Source organism: Lethenteron reissneri, chromosome 59 (assembly GCF_015708825.2).
Source record: "Lethenteron reissneri isolate LAM-NWPU_2019-01 chromosome 59, ASM1570882v1, whole genome shotgun sequence".
Taxonomy (NCBI): domain Eukaryota; kingdom Metazoa; phylum Chordata; class Hyperoartia; order Petromyzontiformes; family Petromyzontidae; genus Lethenteron; species Lethenteron reissneri.
In genome coordinates, this window is record NC_083837.1 from 325249 (window position 1) to 340717 (window position 15469).

At 58.5% G+C, this 15469-nt stretch overlaps 1 protein-coding gene across 1 annotated transcript; it reads right to left on the reverse strand.

The window, feature by feature from the left end:
- Positions 1-1729: 1729 nt before the first annotated feature.
- Positions 1730-15153, reverse strand: LOC133357670 (serine/threonine-protein phosphatase with EF-hands 2-like). Its single transcript, XM_061575752.1, has 16 exons — positions 14961-15153; positions 14377-14504; positions 13886-13964; positions 11958-12124; positions 10831-10945; positions 10449-10495; positions 9494-9660; positions 9132-9168; positions 7679-7828; positions 6890-7048; positions 6268-6453; positions 4878-5020; positions 4510-4616; positions 4101-4279; positions 3680-3767; positions 1730-2872 (listed from the first exon to the last, which is right to left on the reverse strand). Exons 1-16 carry the CDS (start codon positions 15019-15021, stop codon positions 2694-2696), a joined length of 1992 nt encoding a protein of 663 aa, XP_061431736.1. The 5' UTR covers positions 15022-15153; the 3' UTR covers positions 1730-2693.
- Positions 15154-15469: the final 316 nt, after the last annotated feature.

Below are 15469 nucleotides of genomic sequence, written 5' to 3' on the forward strand. Positions count from 1 at the left end.
CGGCTCGATGGCCCGAAGTGCGTCTGGACGTTTGGTGCGAGCACGGGGCCGATCGATATGGGCTCGAGTCCAAAAATAATCAATAGTCAGCCGGCATCGTAGTGCCGCGCAGCGGGGAAGACCATCACGACGCGTGTCAGCGCAGGGCCGTGCCCTCCTTCTGAGCCTCCACACAGCACCCCAGCAGGGCATGGCCACGCTGCCCTGCGACGCCACTGACTGTGTCTGTGCGAGGCTGCCTGTTGTCTTGTTTGGTTTGTTGTTGTTCCTCCCGCACCCCCGGCGAGCACGGTGGGCTGCGTGCGGTGCCACACAAGTCCAACGCACACGGCACGCACGCCAGGGTCGCGGTTCACAACTCGAGCTCTTTCCGGACTGCTGCCGCTCGGCTGCCTCGGGGTTGGATTTACCGGTGTAAGGTACTACCACTAGCCTTCCATCGATAATCACCCAGTGTAAATGTGCCCTACATCGATCCTGTTGCCCTATGAAAAGGTTGGTAGGAATATTCTTAGGTTTTTTCGGTAGTCACGTAGGTAAAAAATAAAAATTAATAAAAGTAAAATAAAATAAAAATTACGACGTTACTTTTATTAATTAAAATTTTTTACCTACGTGACTTTACCGAAAAAACCTAAGAATATGAATCCTTGCAGTCACGAAAGCTTCAAATCTAGAATTGGTAGGAATATTTGGTAACCAGGAGGATGAGATGAGACGGATGTGGGGAAGGGAGGGTACGCCGGATCACCACCAGCACCACCACACACTTGGGTCGAGCGTGCCGGAAATGCCTTGGCCGCACTTTTAAGGTTGCAGTGATCCACCAACAAACATTGTCGCGCATGAAATGTGGGGTGGTTCGAAATCTCCGCAGCGAGTTCGTGATGGGGACGAAGCGGCAATGGCCTCCAGCCACCCGTCTTGTCGTGCTCTGTGTTGTTATTTTAATTTTCTTCTCTAAATGTGGTGTGTGGCTAACTTACGATGCAAAGCATTTTGGGGGAATGTTTGCTAAGGACTTTACATAGCCTGCACGTGTGCACTTCAGGTATAAAATAAAATATTCTGTCTTATTTTCAACTAACATTACGAGTTTAGCCGTGATTTTTGTATGTAATTATTTGTCTAATAACGCCACTTTTTATTTCCACCACTACCATCTTGTGCACAATTTTACAATTGACGTAAAGCCCCTTGGAATAAGGCGCTATATATACACATCGATATAACTGAAGTTCATCTCGGCTATTCAGATCTTCATGAACATCATCGTTGTGAACTCCTCAGCCGATGTCGTGGTAGAGTACCCCTTCGTGGCAAGTCCTATGGATGTCCTGACCCCACCTTGGAAATGCGGAATTCCCACCGCTGGCTCAGGCCCACGGCCGCCAACTGGAAGCGGCGCGGGCGCCCCCAAGGCCCCCCCCAAGGCCCCCCCCCCCAAGGCCCCCCCCCCCAAGGCCCCCCCCCCCCCAAGGCCCCCCCCCCCTCTGGTAAGGACTCTACAAGCCGCACGTGGAGCGTAAAACCACCAAAAAATATTTCCCCAATAAATATTTTTTTGGAAATATCCGAACTTTGTCACCGGTTTCCTTTCCCGATGCCCTCGCCTCGTGCTCCGGACTCACGATGCGGGCGTACGGCGGGGACCAATGGGGAGCCACTTAACCCGTGTGGGGGCAGTGCTAGTGGCCGAGGGGGCAGTGCTAGTGGCCGAGGGGGCAGTGCTAGTGGCCGAGGGGGTGGGGCTTGCAAAAGTGGGCAGGGCGAACAGAGGGGGAAAGGGGGATTTTATGGCTCACCATGTGTCCCTTGGTTGAGACAGAATTTAGGAATCATTGTGTTCAGATGTCAGATTTAATCAATTGGCTTCTCAAGATGAATTGGCCGGTGGTCTCAGCCCCATCGCTGATGAACACACAAACTGAAATTTTAGCAAAATCACAGCCCTTTGTCAATCTGGATGAAGGCTTCCCTGCACTGTCGGTCATAGGAGCTGGTCTGACCAAACGTCACGGATGTTAGCCATAGCCAGGAATTGAACTCAGCTTGTCGAGATCATAGCGCAAGCGTGTCAACCACTGCGCCACTGCTCCCGACACGAGTTTTGCCACGAGATTTGGCCGATTGCAGTTGTGTGAATTCAAACACGAGTTTTAGTGTCTGCTTGCAAGACACCTTCAAGGTGCTCGCCCCCAGCGGGGATGAAGAGGCCAATGAAGCAGGCATGGAAGGTGGTTCCGAGGCGTCGACTTCCACAAATCTTTCTCCCTGCTGCTGCCCAGGGAGGTGGCGCTGCTTCGCGCCGAGCGTTCCAAACGGAGGTCTCCGATTGCTGACGTAGGGCTCTTGCAAGAGGTCGCTGTGCATCTCCTTCCTGCGCAGCAGCTACACGGAGGCTGGAGAGCGATGGTAGTGTGGAGGTAGAGATGAATGTGGAATTTCCACCGCAGGCCCGTCATGAGCATCAACCAAAGACCCGTATTCGGGAACCAAATTTTCAGAAGAAGCTCCCCGGCACGCGTGGGGGCGGGGGGGACAATCATTGGCGGCGGCGTCGCGAAAATCGCGCGGCACGTCCACGGAAGACGCATCCGGAGCGGGAGAGGGGGAGAGACAGTAGCGATCCATCGACGCTCCACGATTCCGCCGCTCCGTCTCCCTCGGTGCGACTGCGGCGAGGGGGAAGGCTACTGCGGCTTTTCGGCCAGGCGGAACGCCTCGAGGAACTCGTTGAAGTCGATGGAGCCGTCCTGGTTGAAGTCGATGGAGCGGGCGAGGCCGAGGACGTCGTCGTCGCTGACGCCCTCCTGCACGTGAGAGCTCAGCAGGCGCCACGCCTGGCGGAACTCCTCGAAGGAGATGAAGCCTGCATCCGGGCGGGGGAGAGACACCGAGACACAGAGAGACACAGGGAGACACATGGAGACACGGGGAGATGGACACACGGAGACACGTGGAGACATGAAACGAGATGAGGTCTGGCTAGGGAGGAGAGACATGGAAATACGCGGAGCCGTCTTCCGTCAGCTTCGCCGGGGCGAGAGCCGAAACGGCGGCGACGACCGGCGCCTCGCCGTTACGAGGCCAACGCGCCGCCAGGCGGGTGAATTCGTCTGGCTGTGTTCGGGCGGCGGAGGGCCTTACGACACAAATCTGGGCCAGATCATTAACGAGGCGGCCTGGCCCACGAATCGAACTGCGGACTCGAGATATCATCTTAAACGTAATTTACACAGCGCCGTAACCAAGGGGCCTTACAAAGCGTTAACAAGGGTACAACAACAACGACTCGTGTGTGAATGTAATGGTGGAGATTCGGTGAATTAAATGAACGAGAGGGAAGCAATGGGGACGAATCTGTGATGCGTGAATTCCGGTGAAAGAGAAATTGATGACAGTAGGTGATGATGATTGGGGTGAATGAGTGATAGCCATATAATTATAATTATTATTATTCTACCAGTAGATGATGATAGATTGAATGAATGAATGGGGAATGAATGGGGAATGAGTGATATAACAGTGGGTCGTGGGGTGAGCTAGAGAACAGCGAGTTGTGAGGCAGGAGCGGACACTCGTGAACAGGATGGTGCTGGGTAGCGAGGGGCGACGCTCAAGACGTGAGGACGACTACTGGAGGGACGCTCTCGCGGCTGTCGCCGGCCGTGCCTACCCGAGTGGTCTTGGTCGATGGCGTGGAAGATGGACTCGAGGCTGTTGCGGTGCCGGTAGATCGTCTCTATGAGTCCCGGCTGCATGCTCTGCAACGGCACGGTCCCAACAGCGGCCCTCACGGCATGGTAGCAACAGCGGCCCTCACGACACGGTAGCAACAGCGGCCCTGACGACACGGTAGTAACAGCGGCCCTCACGGCACAGTCCCAACAGCGGCCCTGGCTCGCACCCTCCCGTGGTGCCACTGCGTTGTTGATGCCGAGTGCCGTACTCCTTCTAGCTACACTTGAACATTGCACCTTTGGGTCCGACCACGAACACCACCGCCGACACGGCCACCACATCAGCACCACCACCGCCGCCGCCACGTCACCGCCGCCACGTCACCGACACCGCCACCGGCGCCGCTCTCTGCGCACCGAGTGCAGCTGCGTCTGCCCGGCGCGCCGCTCGGGGAAGCAGCCGGCGTAGGCGACGGAGCCGTCGGGAGCCGCCGGCGCCGCGGCGCCCGCGAGCTGCTGGTGAAGCGAGCGCCACGGCAGCCCCAGCTGCAGCTCCTGCTCCACGAGCAGCGCCCACTCCGACACGGACACCAAGCCTGGCACACACGGGGACACGGGGACACGGGGACACGGGGGACAGGGGGGAGAAAGGGGGTGTGAGAGAGGTGGGAGAGAAGAGAGAGAGGGGGTAGAGGGGGGAGGAGACAACAACAATAACACCAATAACGACAACAATAATAACGACAACAATAATAACGACAACAACCACAACAACAATAATAACGACAACCACGACAACGACACGAGGCGGGTTGAAGCGACCGACCAGTGTGCCCAGAGTCCGCACGCTCAAAGGCGGCCATCAGCTGACTGCGGTGAGCGAGCAGCTTCTCCTGCAGGGCCGCGATGGCCGACTGCTCCACAGCGCTCACCCTGCAAGGCATGGCACACATCGGTGTGTGTACACGTGTGTGTGTGTGTACACGTGTGTGTGTGTGTACACGTGTGTGTGTGTGTACATGTGTGTGTGTGTACATGTGTGTGTGTACATGTCTGTGTGTCTCTGCGTGTCTGTCTGCGTGTGTCTGTGTGTCTGTCTGTGTGTCTCCGCGTGTGTGTCTGTGTCTGTCTGTCTGCGTGTGTGTCTGTCTGCGTGTGTGTCTGTCTGCGTGTGTCTGCGTGTGTCTGTGCGACCTCTGTCTCAGGGTGAGCTTGCGAGTGGCCTTGCCCACTTGGTACTGCACAAAGCTGGGCGTGAGCTCGGGCCCCAGGCGCATGTAGGCCCCGCGGTTGCTGCCCACCTCGTAGTAATTGGAGGCAGAGAAGATTGTGATGACCTGCGGGGGATGCAGCAGCAACAGCTCTGCGGTCACCACCGCCGGTCGCTCGTGCGGGAGAAGCCTGTGCCACGCAGCGGTGGACTGGATGCAGGAGTGAGGGGTTGATAGTGGGTGGGTGGAGTGAGTGGGTGGGTGGGTGAGGGAGTGGGTGGGTGGTTCGGTCATTGATTGAGTGGGTGAGTCAGTGGGTGGGTGGGTGAATGAATGGGTAGATGATTGAATGAGTGTGTGGTTGTTTCCATGAGGCTGTGCCAGGTCTTGCAGTGGGGAGTTATGATGATCATGATGACTGCTTTCTACGATCCCACTCGATTAATTTACGGTGCCATTCAGCACATTTGGGCCGTGACTCCGGCACGGAAATAGCAAACACTGCGGCAACGACTTCATAACAACGACGAGGATTTCAACTTGGAGAGCGCACACAGCGTTCGGGTCGGAGGCACGAGGAACCGTGGACAAGCAGGAAGGCAGCTGCCAACAATTGCCCAAGTGCTGCGGTCCTCGATGTGTGCAGATGTTTTAGGGCATTTCACGAGCGTTGATAAATGTGGGAGCAAATCAAAGCACCCCCAGAGAAAACTCGCGGACGCGAGGCAGCGCAACACTCCACCCCGTACAGATGGGGCGGAGGGAGAGGAGTCCACACTCGCTGGGCCGCCAGGTCCTGGCGAGCGAGGGTAACCGGCATCCAGATGGGACGGGAGCTTCACGACGTTTGTGCGATCCGCCAACCCTCGCCTCCGCCGTCCGCCAACCCTCGCCTCCGCCGTCCGCCAACCCTCGCCTCCGCCGTTTGCCTCGGCGTGTGCTCGCCTGCTCTCACCGCGGCTGGCAAGCACGAGATCCTTTTAGCTCTGGTTTATTTTTTTGCCAAATCTGGACCATTAGCCCTTGAATCAATGTTGTCTGGCTTCCTCGCGACTCTACACTCGAGTTTCAGTCATACCGGATGATCGCTACGAGAGTGATCGTCACCCCCTGCACAGACAGACGGACAACCTGGACAGATGGATGGACAGATTGACAAACGGACGGACGCACGGATGGACGGATGAGCACATGGATCGACGGACAGACAGACAGGCGAGTGGACGGGTGGACGGACGGACACACGGAGAGACAGACGAACAGCTACATGAATACATGGACGGACGGACAGGCGAGCGGACGGGTGGACGACCGGAAGGACACACGGATGGACGGGCGGACACCCGGACGGACGGACGGACGGACGGACTTGCCTGGCCCCCGTGCGTGCGCTCGTATCCCTCCTGCTTGCACTCGTGCGACCGCACCAGCAGCTGCAGGCCGTGGCGATGCAGCACTTCGCGCGTCACGTCCGGCCCGAAGTAGCAGCCCCCACCGCGGTACGAGTTGGGGGTGCAGCCATCCTGGAGCACGGGGTCACTCCACAGCACGTCCACCACCTGGCGAGAGAGAGTCGGAGACTGAGAGAGCGAGAGACAGAGAGATACTGAGAGACTGAGAGAGGGAGGGAGAGACTGAGAGAGAGAGAGTGAGTGAGTGAGTGAAAGAGTGAGTGAGTAAGAGAGTGAGTGAGAAAGAGAGAGAGTGAGAGAGTGAGTGAGTGAGTGAGAGAGTGAGTGAGAGAGTGAGTGAGTGAGAGAGTGAGTGAGAAAGAGAGTGAGAGGGTGATAGAGAGTGAGTGAGTGTGAGTGTGGAGTTGCTGCATGATCTGCCGACTGCCTGTGAGACAGCAGCGAGGGTGGGTCAGAGGGACAGAAGAGTAAAAGTGAGGGGGAGAACAACCCAGACCCGGGGCTTGAACCCAGGTGGCAATCATCTCCGACGCGGCCATTCCGACGCCGGACACGGCCGCGTGGACGCCGCGCCCCACGCGACCTGCTTCCACTCTCCGTCGAGGGCGACGTCGTCGGACACGGAGGAGTAGGCGGAGCGCTGTTGACGAGCGGGCGACGAGGGAGAGGAGGAGGAGTCGGCAGGGGGAGAGTCGAGGCCCCGACTCGTCTGTCGCTTGGGCGGCCTGAGAGCCGACACGAACTGCGCAGACAGAGACGGAGATCCACACCCACCCCCCGGTGGGAGTCATCGTCAGCCGGGGGGTGGGGGTGGTGGGGTGGGGGGTGTAATGGGGTGAGTCGTGGGATTGGGAGGTGGGGGTGATGGGGGTGATGGGGGGTGGGGGTGATGGGGGGTGGGGGTGATGGGGGGTGGGGGTGATGGGGGAGAGAGATGGAGGGGTGTGGGTGATGGGGCGGTGGGGGTGTTGCGGTGGGTTGGGGTGAGTGGGAGTGATGGTGGGGGGGGGGTTGGTGGGATTGTGAGGGTGATGGGAAGTGAGGGGGGGTTACGGTGGGGGCGGTGAGGGTGGTGGGGTGGGTTGGGGTGAGTGGGGTAGGGTGGGGTGAGTGGGGTGGGGTGGGTTGGGGTGAGTGGGATGGGTTGGGGTGGGTTGGGGTGGGTTGGGGTGAGTGGGGTGGGGTGAGTGGGGTGGGGTGGGTTGGGGTGAGTGGGGTGGGGTGAGTGGGGTGGGGTGAGTGGGGTGGGGTGGGTTGGGGTGGGGTGGGTTGGGTTGGGGTGCGTGGGGTGGGTTGGGGTGAGTGGGCGTGGGGTGAGTGGGCGTGGGGTGAGTGGGCGTGGGGTGAGTGGGCGGGGCGAGCTGGTGGGCACCCGGTGTCGGTCGATGCGGGCGAGCAGCTCCAGGTCGGTGGCTGCCGACAGCCCCCCGTGCACCACCAGCACCTTGCCGTCCACCACGGTGGCGAGCGGCAGCCAGCTGAAGAGGTCCCGCACCACGCGCACCATCAGCCGCCCGTGCACCTGCGGACACGACACCCGATCTCGGCCACGCCGGCCTGGCATCTCCGACACGGCCATGGTGGCAAACGCAGAAGTGGCGTATACAGGGTGGATCTTGGCCTCCTCTATGTCCAGATGTCTTGGTCGAGGGAGGGAGAGCCCCCACACTTTCCCCCACCGCTCGCCACCTGCCAACCACGGCTGTTACTGGGCGCCACGGTGGCTAGAAGATGTTAAGTACCTCGCCTGGTCTACAGGAGGTCGTGGGTTCGATCTCGACCCTGGCGCCTGCTATATATTTGGAGTTTGCGTGTCTCTCCCTGTGGTCACATGGATTCTTCTCCGGATCCTCCAGTTTTTCCCTCCACATTTAGAATCAACGTCACGGGTTTAAAGTATTTGGCTGCTGCACATTTCGACGTGATAAGCCACTTCGTTGAGCTATAATTTGTGATAGCCAGATAGTTTCTGAAAAATAACTAAATAGCTCAGTGGGCCTGACCTGATAAAATAAAACATCTTTAGTTAATAGTTGAATAGAGAGAGATCCAGCCCAGGAATTTTACTTTGGACCCAGGATCTCCGTGGTACCAGCTCAGTATCTCCGACGTGGCCATTGTGAACCCCGAGGGAGAGACAGAGACCCACCCCAGGGCTTGAACACAGGAACTCAGTGTCGTAACCCCTCCCAGCACCCAACACAGCCAAGTGTAATACATTGCCGCAGAGTGTACGAGCGTTTAACGTGTCTCTTATGATTGTTTCGGCTCGCACCGATGAGTTAAGAGTACATTCCTCACTCACCCACTCACCATGGTGGGTGAGTTAGAGTGCGACTCTCACTCACCCACTCACCCACTCACCCACTCACCCACTCACTCACTCTCCCACTCACTCACCATGGGGGGTGAGTTAGAGAGCGACACTCACTCGCGCACTCACCCACTCACCCACTCACCCACTCAATCACTCACTCACCCACTCACTCTTCCACTCACTCACCATGGGGGGTGAGTTAGAGTGCGACTCTCACTCACCCACTCACCCACTCACTCACTCACCCACTTACTTACTCACCCACTCACTCACTCACCATGGGGGGTGAGTTAGAGAGCGACACTCACTCGCGCACTCACTCACTCACTCACCCACTCACCCACTCACTCACCCACCCACTCACTCACTCACTCACCCACCCAGGTAGCAGCGACCAAATTGGCGACCGCTTCGCTTGGCGCTGCGCCAAGCGTCGTCAGGTCAAGGCCACGGGCACTCGGACAAAGCGACGCAAACTCAATCGGGACAGGCAGCCGCGCCACGCTACCTTGTACTTCATCAGAATCTCCTTCGTGAAGCCGTAGCTGAAATGAGACATCAGCAGCAGCCACAGCGGCAGCAATAATTAGGATGTTGTTTCATATATTTTAAATGCATTTGTGTATCTGGGCAAGTCTATTGGGTGTAGATCGCCGCCTCTCGCCCGCAGGCTTCGGAAACGCCGACACCGGCAGGAGGCACGTGGGGAGACGCGAGCTGCCGCGCCGAGAAGCGCGGAGAGGCGCACGGGGTCGGGGATCACGGCAGGAGGCGGGAGAACGTCAAGGGTCACAGCGGGAGACGGGAGAGGGATCTCCCGCGGGTCAGAGGGAGGGCCATAGGGAGGGGAATGGAGGCGGGGCGGCTCACCGCATGTTCATGACGTAGTCTTCGTGGTTGCCGCGGTTCAGGAAGACGTCGTGTGGGTGGGCTAGCAGGAATGCGAGCAGCACGAGCAGCACCTCCAGCGAGCGCGAGCCGCGGTCCACAAAGTCGCCGTTGAAGATGTACGGCCGATCGACACCCGGCAGCCCGTTCTGGGCGCCCACGCAGGACGCACGCAAAGACACAGACAAAAATCCCCCACGTAGCCTTAACAAACTGTAGGGGCAAGTGCTGTTAGCAAGCTACACCTACGAAGGCCGGCACGGCGCACGAGGGGGTGGGTGGCCAGCACCACGCCCGGCCGCCTTTGTCTCTCTAGTGGCGATGTTTACTACACACGGCACCGGGTACTCATTTGAGGCTGAGTCGACCTAGGGGAGGCCCAGGACCGGTTCAGATAATCGTCACCGGTATTGGCCGTGAGCGGGAATCGAACTCGGGTCGCCGGGTTCGTAGCGCAACGTAGCGCAGCATAGCGCTCACTGCGACACAACCGCTCCCCACCTCTGTTCACACAAACACGCACACACACGCACACACGCACGTACACACGCACACACGCACGAGTGCGCATGGGAGGCAAGGTGTCCACCCAGCATATCCTGCGTGATTCGCTAACGCGTGTACAACGTTTCAGGCCACAACTCTTCGCCGAATACACGCGGACGCGTCGCTGCAGGAGGGGGGGGGGGCGTCACCGAACATGCGAGTGAGTGAGTGAGAGAGAAAATGAGCGAGCGAGCGAGTGACCGAGCGAGTGAGTGGGTGACTGAGCGAGTGATTGAGAGAGTGGGTGAGTGAGTGAGAGAGAGAATGAGCGAGCGAGTGACCGAGCGAGTGAGTGGGTGACTGAGCGAATGATCGAGAGAGTGGGTGAGTGAGTGAGTGAGAGAGAGAATGAGCGAGCGAGCGACCGAGTGAGTGAGTGGGTGACCGTCACCTTGTAGAAGATGAGGAAGAGGTCGTCCAGCTGCCCATGGAGGTCCCCTGCAGACGCAGACATCGCAACGCTGCACTGCCTTGATATCAGAGTAGACTGCAATGCATTGCATTACATTGCATTAATCTAGAGGATGTAACATTGAATGGCATTGTATTGATATTGGGGTATAAATCGCAATGCATTGCGTTGCATTGTATGACATCGTATTCTATGACGATGCATTGGCCTTTAATCGTGTTGATCTCACATCGCATCGCGGGGACATTTCAGTTCATCGCGACGCACCGCACCGTGCCGCACCACTCGCGTTCACGCCGCACCGCCCTGCACCGCACCGCACCGTACCGCGGTGCCGTCGCCGCGGTGCCGTGGGCCGTACCGCACACGGTGACGTCGCGCCTGTTGGCGGTGGAGGCGTGGCGCACGGTGGGCAGGTGGTGCAGCAGGCTCCGGGCCTCCAGCAGCAGGCGCAGTGCGAAGCGAGTGTGCAGCACCTGCGGGGCGGGGGAGGTGGGGGGGCAATGGACGGGGGACTTGACCCGCCAGCCGGGACTTGACCTCGCGACCTTTGCGAGCCGCTTGCTCGCCACGATGGAGCTTTACGCGACGCTCCCCTCTGAAGAATCGGAATAAAAATAAGAACTGGGTGGGGGGGGTAGCAGCCTCAGCCCCACAGCCAATCATTGCCCCTCCAGAACCAGGACGGCTCGTCGCGGCGGCCTCGCTCTCGTGCACCACGTGACGATTTACAGTCGATCTTTGATTCTAGATTTGAAGCTTTCGTGACTGCAAGGATTCATATTCTTAGGTTTTTTCGATTATCCGGCCGCTTCCAACACGAGCCGGCGGTCCCGGGCCGATCCGGCGTCAGCGGCAAAACCGCCCCGAAGGCCGCGAGCGGTCCGGCGAGCGGCACCGTGTACGTCGCAAAGCAGCTACGCTTCACTTCAGTGTTAAGTGTTACATACGGTACATTATACACTACAGACAGCTTCGACGATGGCAATAGTGTGTGTATGCATAACCCCGTTCAGAGTCTTAGAGATTGGAGAGGTAATTACGGTACAGTAAATACGGTAACTTTTGACGGTAGGATATTTTTTTGTTTGTTTATTTATGTCAGTTTCATATCGTAAACTAATTTAAAACACCAAAAATATATAACAACACCGAAAAACACGTAATACAAGAACTTGCAAAAATAAGCTATTTAAAAATAATGATGATGACGTAGTGATTATATTATCCCGCGTTTGTGAAAATCTGACACCCCTCCCCCCCCAAAAGCCACCGGATAACCGACAACGAACTTTCATTTTCTTTGTTGGCGGTGTCGCGTGACGGAGAGTCCTAAAGGCCAAAAGCATTGACGATGAATCATGACATGGGCTGCGAGACCCAACGTGTTGAGTCTGATGAATATCTCCAGCGCCAGGGCGTGAACCCAGGCCCACGACGCCGCCGGCTGGGCGTCTCCCGGCCCCCGTGACGCTGCCCGCCGCTTGCCTGCTTCTTCTTGAAGGCGTTGACGAGGGCCACGGCCTGGCCGGGCGCGAGCGGGAAGTCGAGCCGCGGGCCCGTGTAGTCGCCGGGCACCTGGATGGCGTCGCACAGCGCCGACTCCTCCTCGCAGCTGCCGCCCGGGGGGCACCTGAGCCAGCGTGGAACCTCGTCTGCGCACGGCACGCCGCAACATTTCCTTCGCCGTCGCCGCCGCCGTGGTTCTAACAATCGCGATCCGGTTCGACCGGGAGAGAGAGCGGCCGCTGGGCCGGCTCACCGGCCCCGCACCGCGGGTGGCATCGCCGCCGGCAAACCCCGAGGGAATCCACGCCGCACGTGGAGACAGCGTGGCAGTCGCCACGTGGGCCACGGGGACGCCTGACTTGGGACTTGCTTCAGGGTTCGGGTTAAAGTCGTCATCGTCAGCATTGTGACTGATAAACTAAACTACTGCATTTTTAGTTTATTATGTTTTAGTTTTATTATTTTATTACTTCCCTTCTACGTGCCTTTACCGAAAGAACCAAGAAGATGAATCCCTGCAGTCACGGAAGCTTTAAATCGAAATTTACTGCATTTTTACTTTACCAGGTAAGGCCCAATGAGCTCTTTTTGAGAAGTGACCTGGCCACAAATGAAAACTCAACGAAGCTATCATTTAGAGGGGAAAACCGGAGGACCCGGAGAAGAATCACGTGACCACGGGGAGAGACGTGCAAACTCCAAATATACACGGTCATGACGCCAACATCATCAGAATTTCGACTGCTCTTAGATGTATCGGTGTGCACCGCCAGCTGATATTATTATTATTTTATCATCACAATTACAGAACCCTTTGCTCTGTAACAGAAAATAAGAGACAGCCCTCATCTTCATGCTCTGCTCGCATTCCCCCTGTACTGGAGCACTGAACAGAATCTGCTGTTACGTAGTAATAGCAACCTCACTAGTAATAGTGAGGTTGTTTTACATTCTCTAGGTTTTTAAGAATAATCCAGCGAAAGAATTAGATTAATAGAAGCAACAAATGAAAGAGTTGAAGCGATTTAAAATGAGCCGTGCCGGTCTTGTGCATGCGTTCCTCCCACATCTCCAGTTAGAGAGTTGGGGCGGACAGGAGCCCAGCCAGCAGCCAGCCAGGAATCTCGAGGCGTAGATAATTTTTTTATCGCAGTGTGATACAAACTCCACTCGCTCATGAAGACAAAAAGACTCCCCTTATAGTCTGCACAGGCTATGAAGGCGAGTACAGCCAACAAGGGAGCAAGTGGCCAGCACCACGCCTGACTGCCGTTGTCTGCCGAGTACCAATGTTGACACACCACACCAGTTGCTCACTCAGGGCGGAATCAACGTCCAGGATATGTGTCACTTGTGTTGGTTGTGAGCGGGAATCGAACTCGGGTCGCCTCGTTCACAGCGCAGCGTGCCGACTGCTGTGCCACCGCTCCCCAAAGACAAAGATCACCCATATAGACATTAGCAGACTTTTGGGGCAAGTGCTGTTAGCGAGCACCTATGAAGGCCGGCAAAGCACTCGAGGGAGTGAGTGGCCAGCACCACGCCCGGCTGCTTAACAGCGATGTTAACACATCGTACCAGGTATTCATTTAAGGCTGAGTGGACCTAGTGGAGGCCCAGGACCAGTTGAAATATTCGCTTCTGCTCTTGGTCGTGAGCGGGAATTGAACTCGGGTCGCTGGGTTGGCAGCGCGGCACCCTAACCACCACACCCACTCGCTGGCTCGCTCACACGCTCGCTCACACGCTCGCTCACACGCTCGCTCACACGCTCGCTCACACGCTCTCTGCAGAACGCGTGCGGGGGGGGGGGATCACACAAACTCCACGCAGAGAAGCACCCGAGTCGGGAATGGAACCCAGGAGGCCGTAGCCGTGAGCGAGGTGCGGAGGCCGCTGGGACTCACCCCCCTCTCCGCCAGCGCCGCTCTCCCCCGGCTCCCGCAGCGTGTGCTGCTCGATGAGCGAGCTGAAGAAGTTGTGAAGCTGCCACGCAGAGGGACAGAGGCGGCCGTGGTGCAATAACAACGAGGACGGCGAGGACGTTCAGCCCCTTGTCAGTCGACTGCCGGACGAAGGCCTCCCCGAGACCGTGCCGGCCACGGGGGATCTTTGGCTGCGCTTCACCACGCCGGCCGGTGCGGGTCGGCGAAGGGGCGATGCGGGATCGGTGAAGGTGTCTGCGAACGAGGCACGGGTCGCGGCGGCGCTGGCCACCACCGCCGCGACCCGGCCCGCGGCCCCCCGCGCTCGGCACGGCCCGGACCGGCGACGGCCTCGTGGGATCTCCGGAGGCCTCGTGCCCCCCGCCCCGCGCCCCCCGCGCCCCCCCCCCCGTGCCCCACGTGCCCCCCGCGCCCCCCCCGTGCCCCACGTGCCCCCCACGCCCCCCGCTCACCTTGAGCTGGTCCTGCTCGGCCGCGTACTCGATGGACTGGAAGATCCTCCAGGTACACTGCCGCCGCGCCTCCAGCCGGGCCACGTGGCGCCGGTACCAGCGCTGGATCAGCACCGCCGACTTCATGGCTGCGGCGGCAGCCACGACGCAGCAGAAGCGCGAGGGAGGTCGCCACGTCACATGTTACACGCAGAGCACGTCACATGTTACACACAGAGCACGCAGACTCACATGTTACACACAGACCACGTCACATGTTACACACAGAGCACATAGACTCACATGTTACACACAGACCACGTCACATGTTACACACAGAGCACGCAGACTCACATGTTACACACAGACCACGTCACATGTTACACACAGAGCACATAGACTCACATGTTACACACAGACCACGTCACATGTTACACACAGAGCACGCAGACTCACATGTTACGCACAGACCACGTCACATGTTACACACAGACCACGTCACACACAGACCAGTGACACAGTCATAGACCGCCCCCCGCCAGAAAGGAGGGCGCGTGTGGGATGAGGGGGATGAGGGGGACGAGGGGGCTGAGTCGAGCACCAACCTCTCTGCGTCTTGCTCAAAGCGGCCGGCTGGCGGCAGCGGCTGGACGAGCCGCAGCCCATGGCGTGGGCGGCCCCCCTCGCCGAGTCGGCGGGGGGCCCTGGGCCGCTCGCTCGCAGCCCCCTTCAGCCCCCCCTCAGCCCCCCTCAGCCCCCCCTCAGGCCCCCCTCAGCCCCTCGCCCCCCCCCACCCGACCGGCAGGGCGCCCCTCACTGCCGCCCCTGGGGCTCTGCGTCTGTGGGGGGAGCGGAGACCCGAGTTCGACTCCCGCTCACGGCCACCGACGCCGGCAACATTGATCTCGACCGGTCCGGGGCCTCCTTCCCCTAGGTCGACTCAGTGTCAAAAGAGTACCCGGTGCGGTGCGTAAACATCGCCACTGGGGGAGACAAAGGCGGCCGGGAGTGGTGCTGGTCACCCACCCCCTCGTGTGATGTGCTGGCCTTGAAAGGTGCTCGCTAACAGCACTTGCCCGTAAAAGTCTGTCCAGGTAACATGGGGGATCTTTGT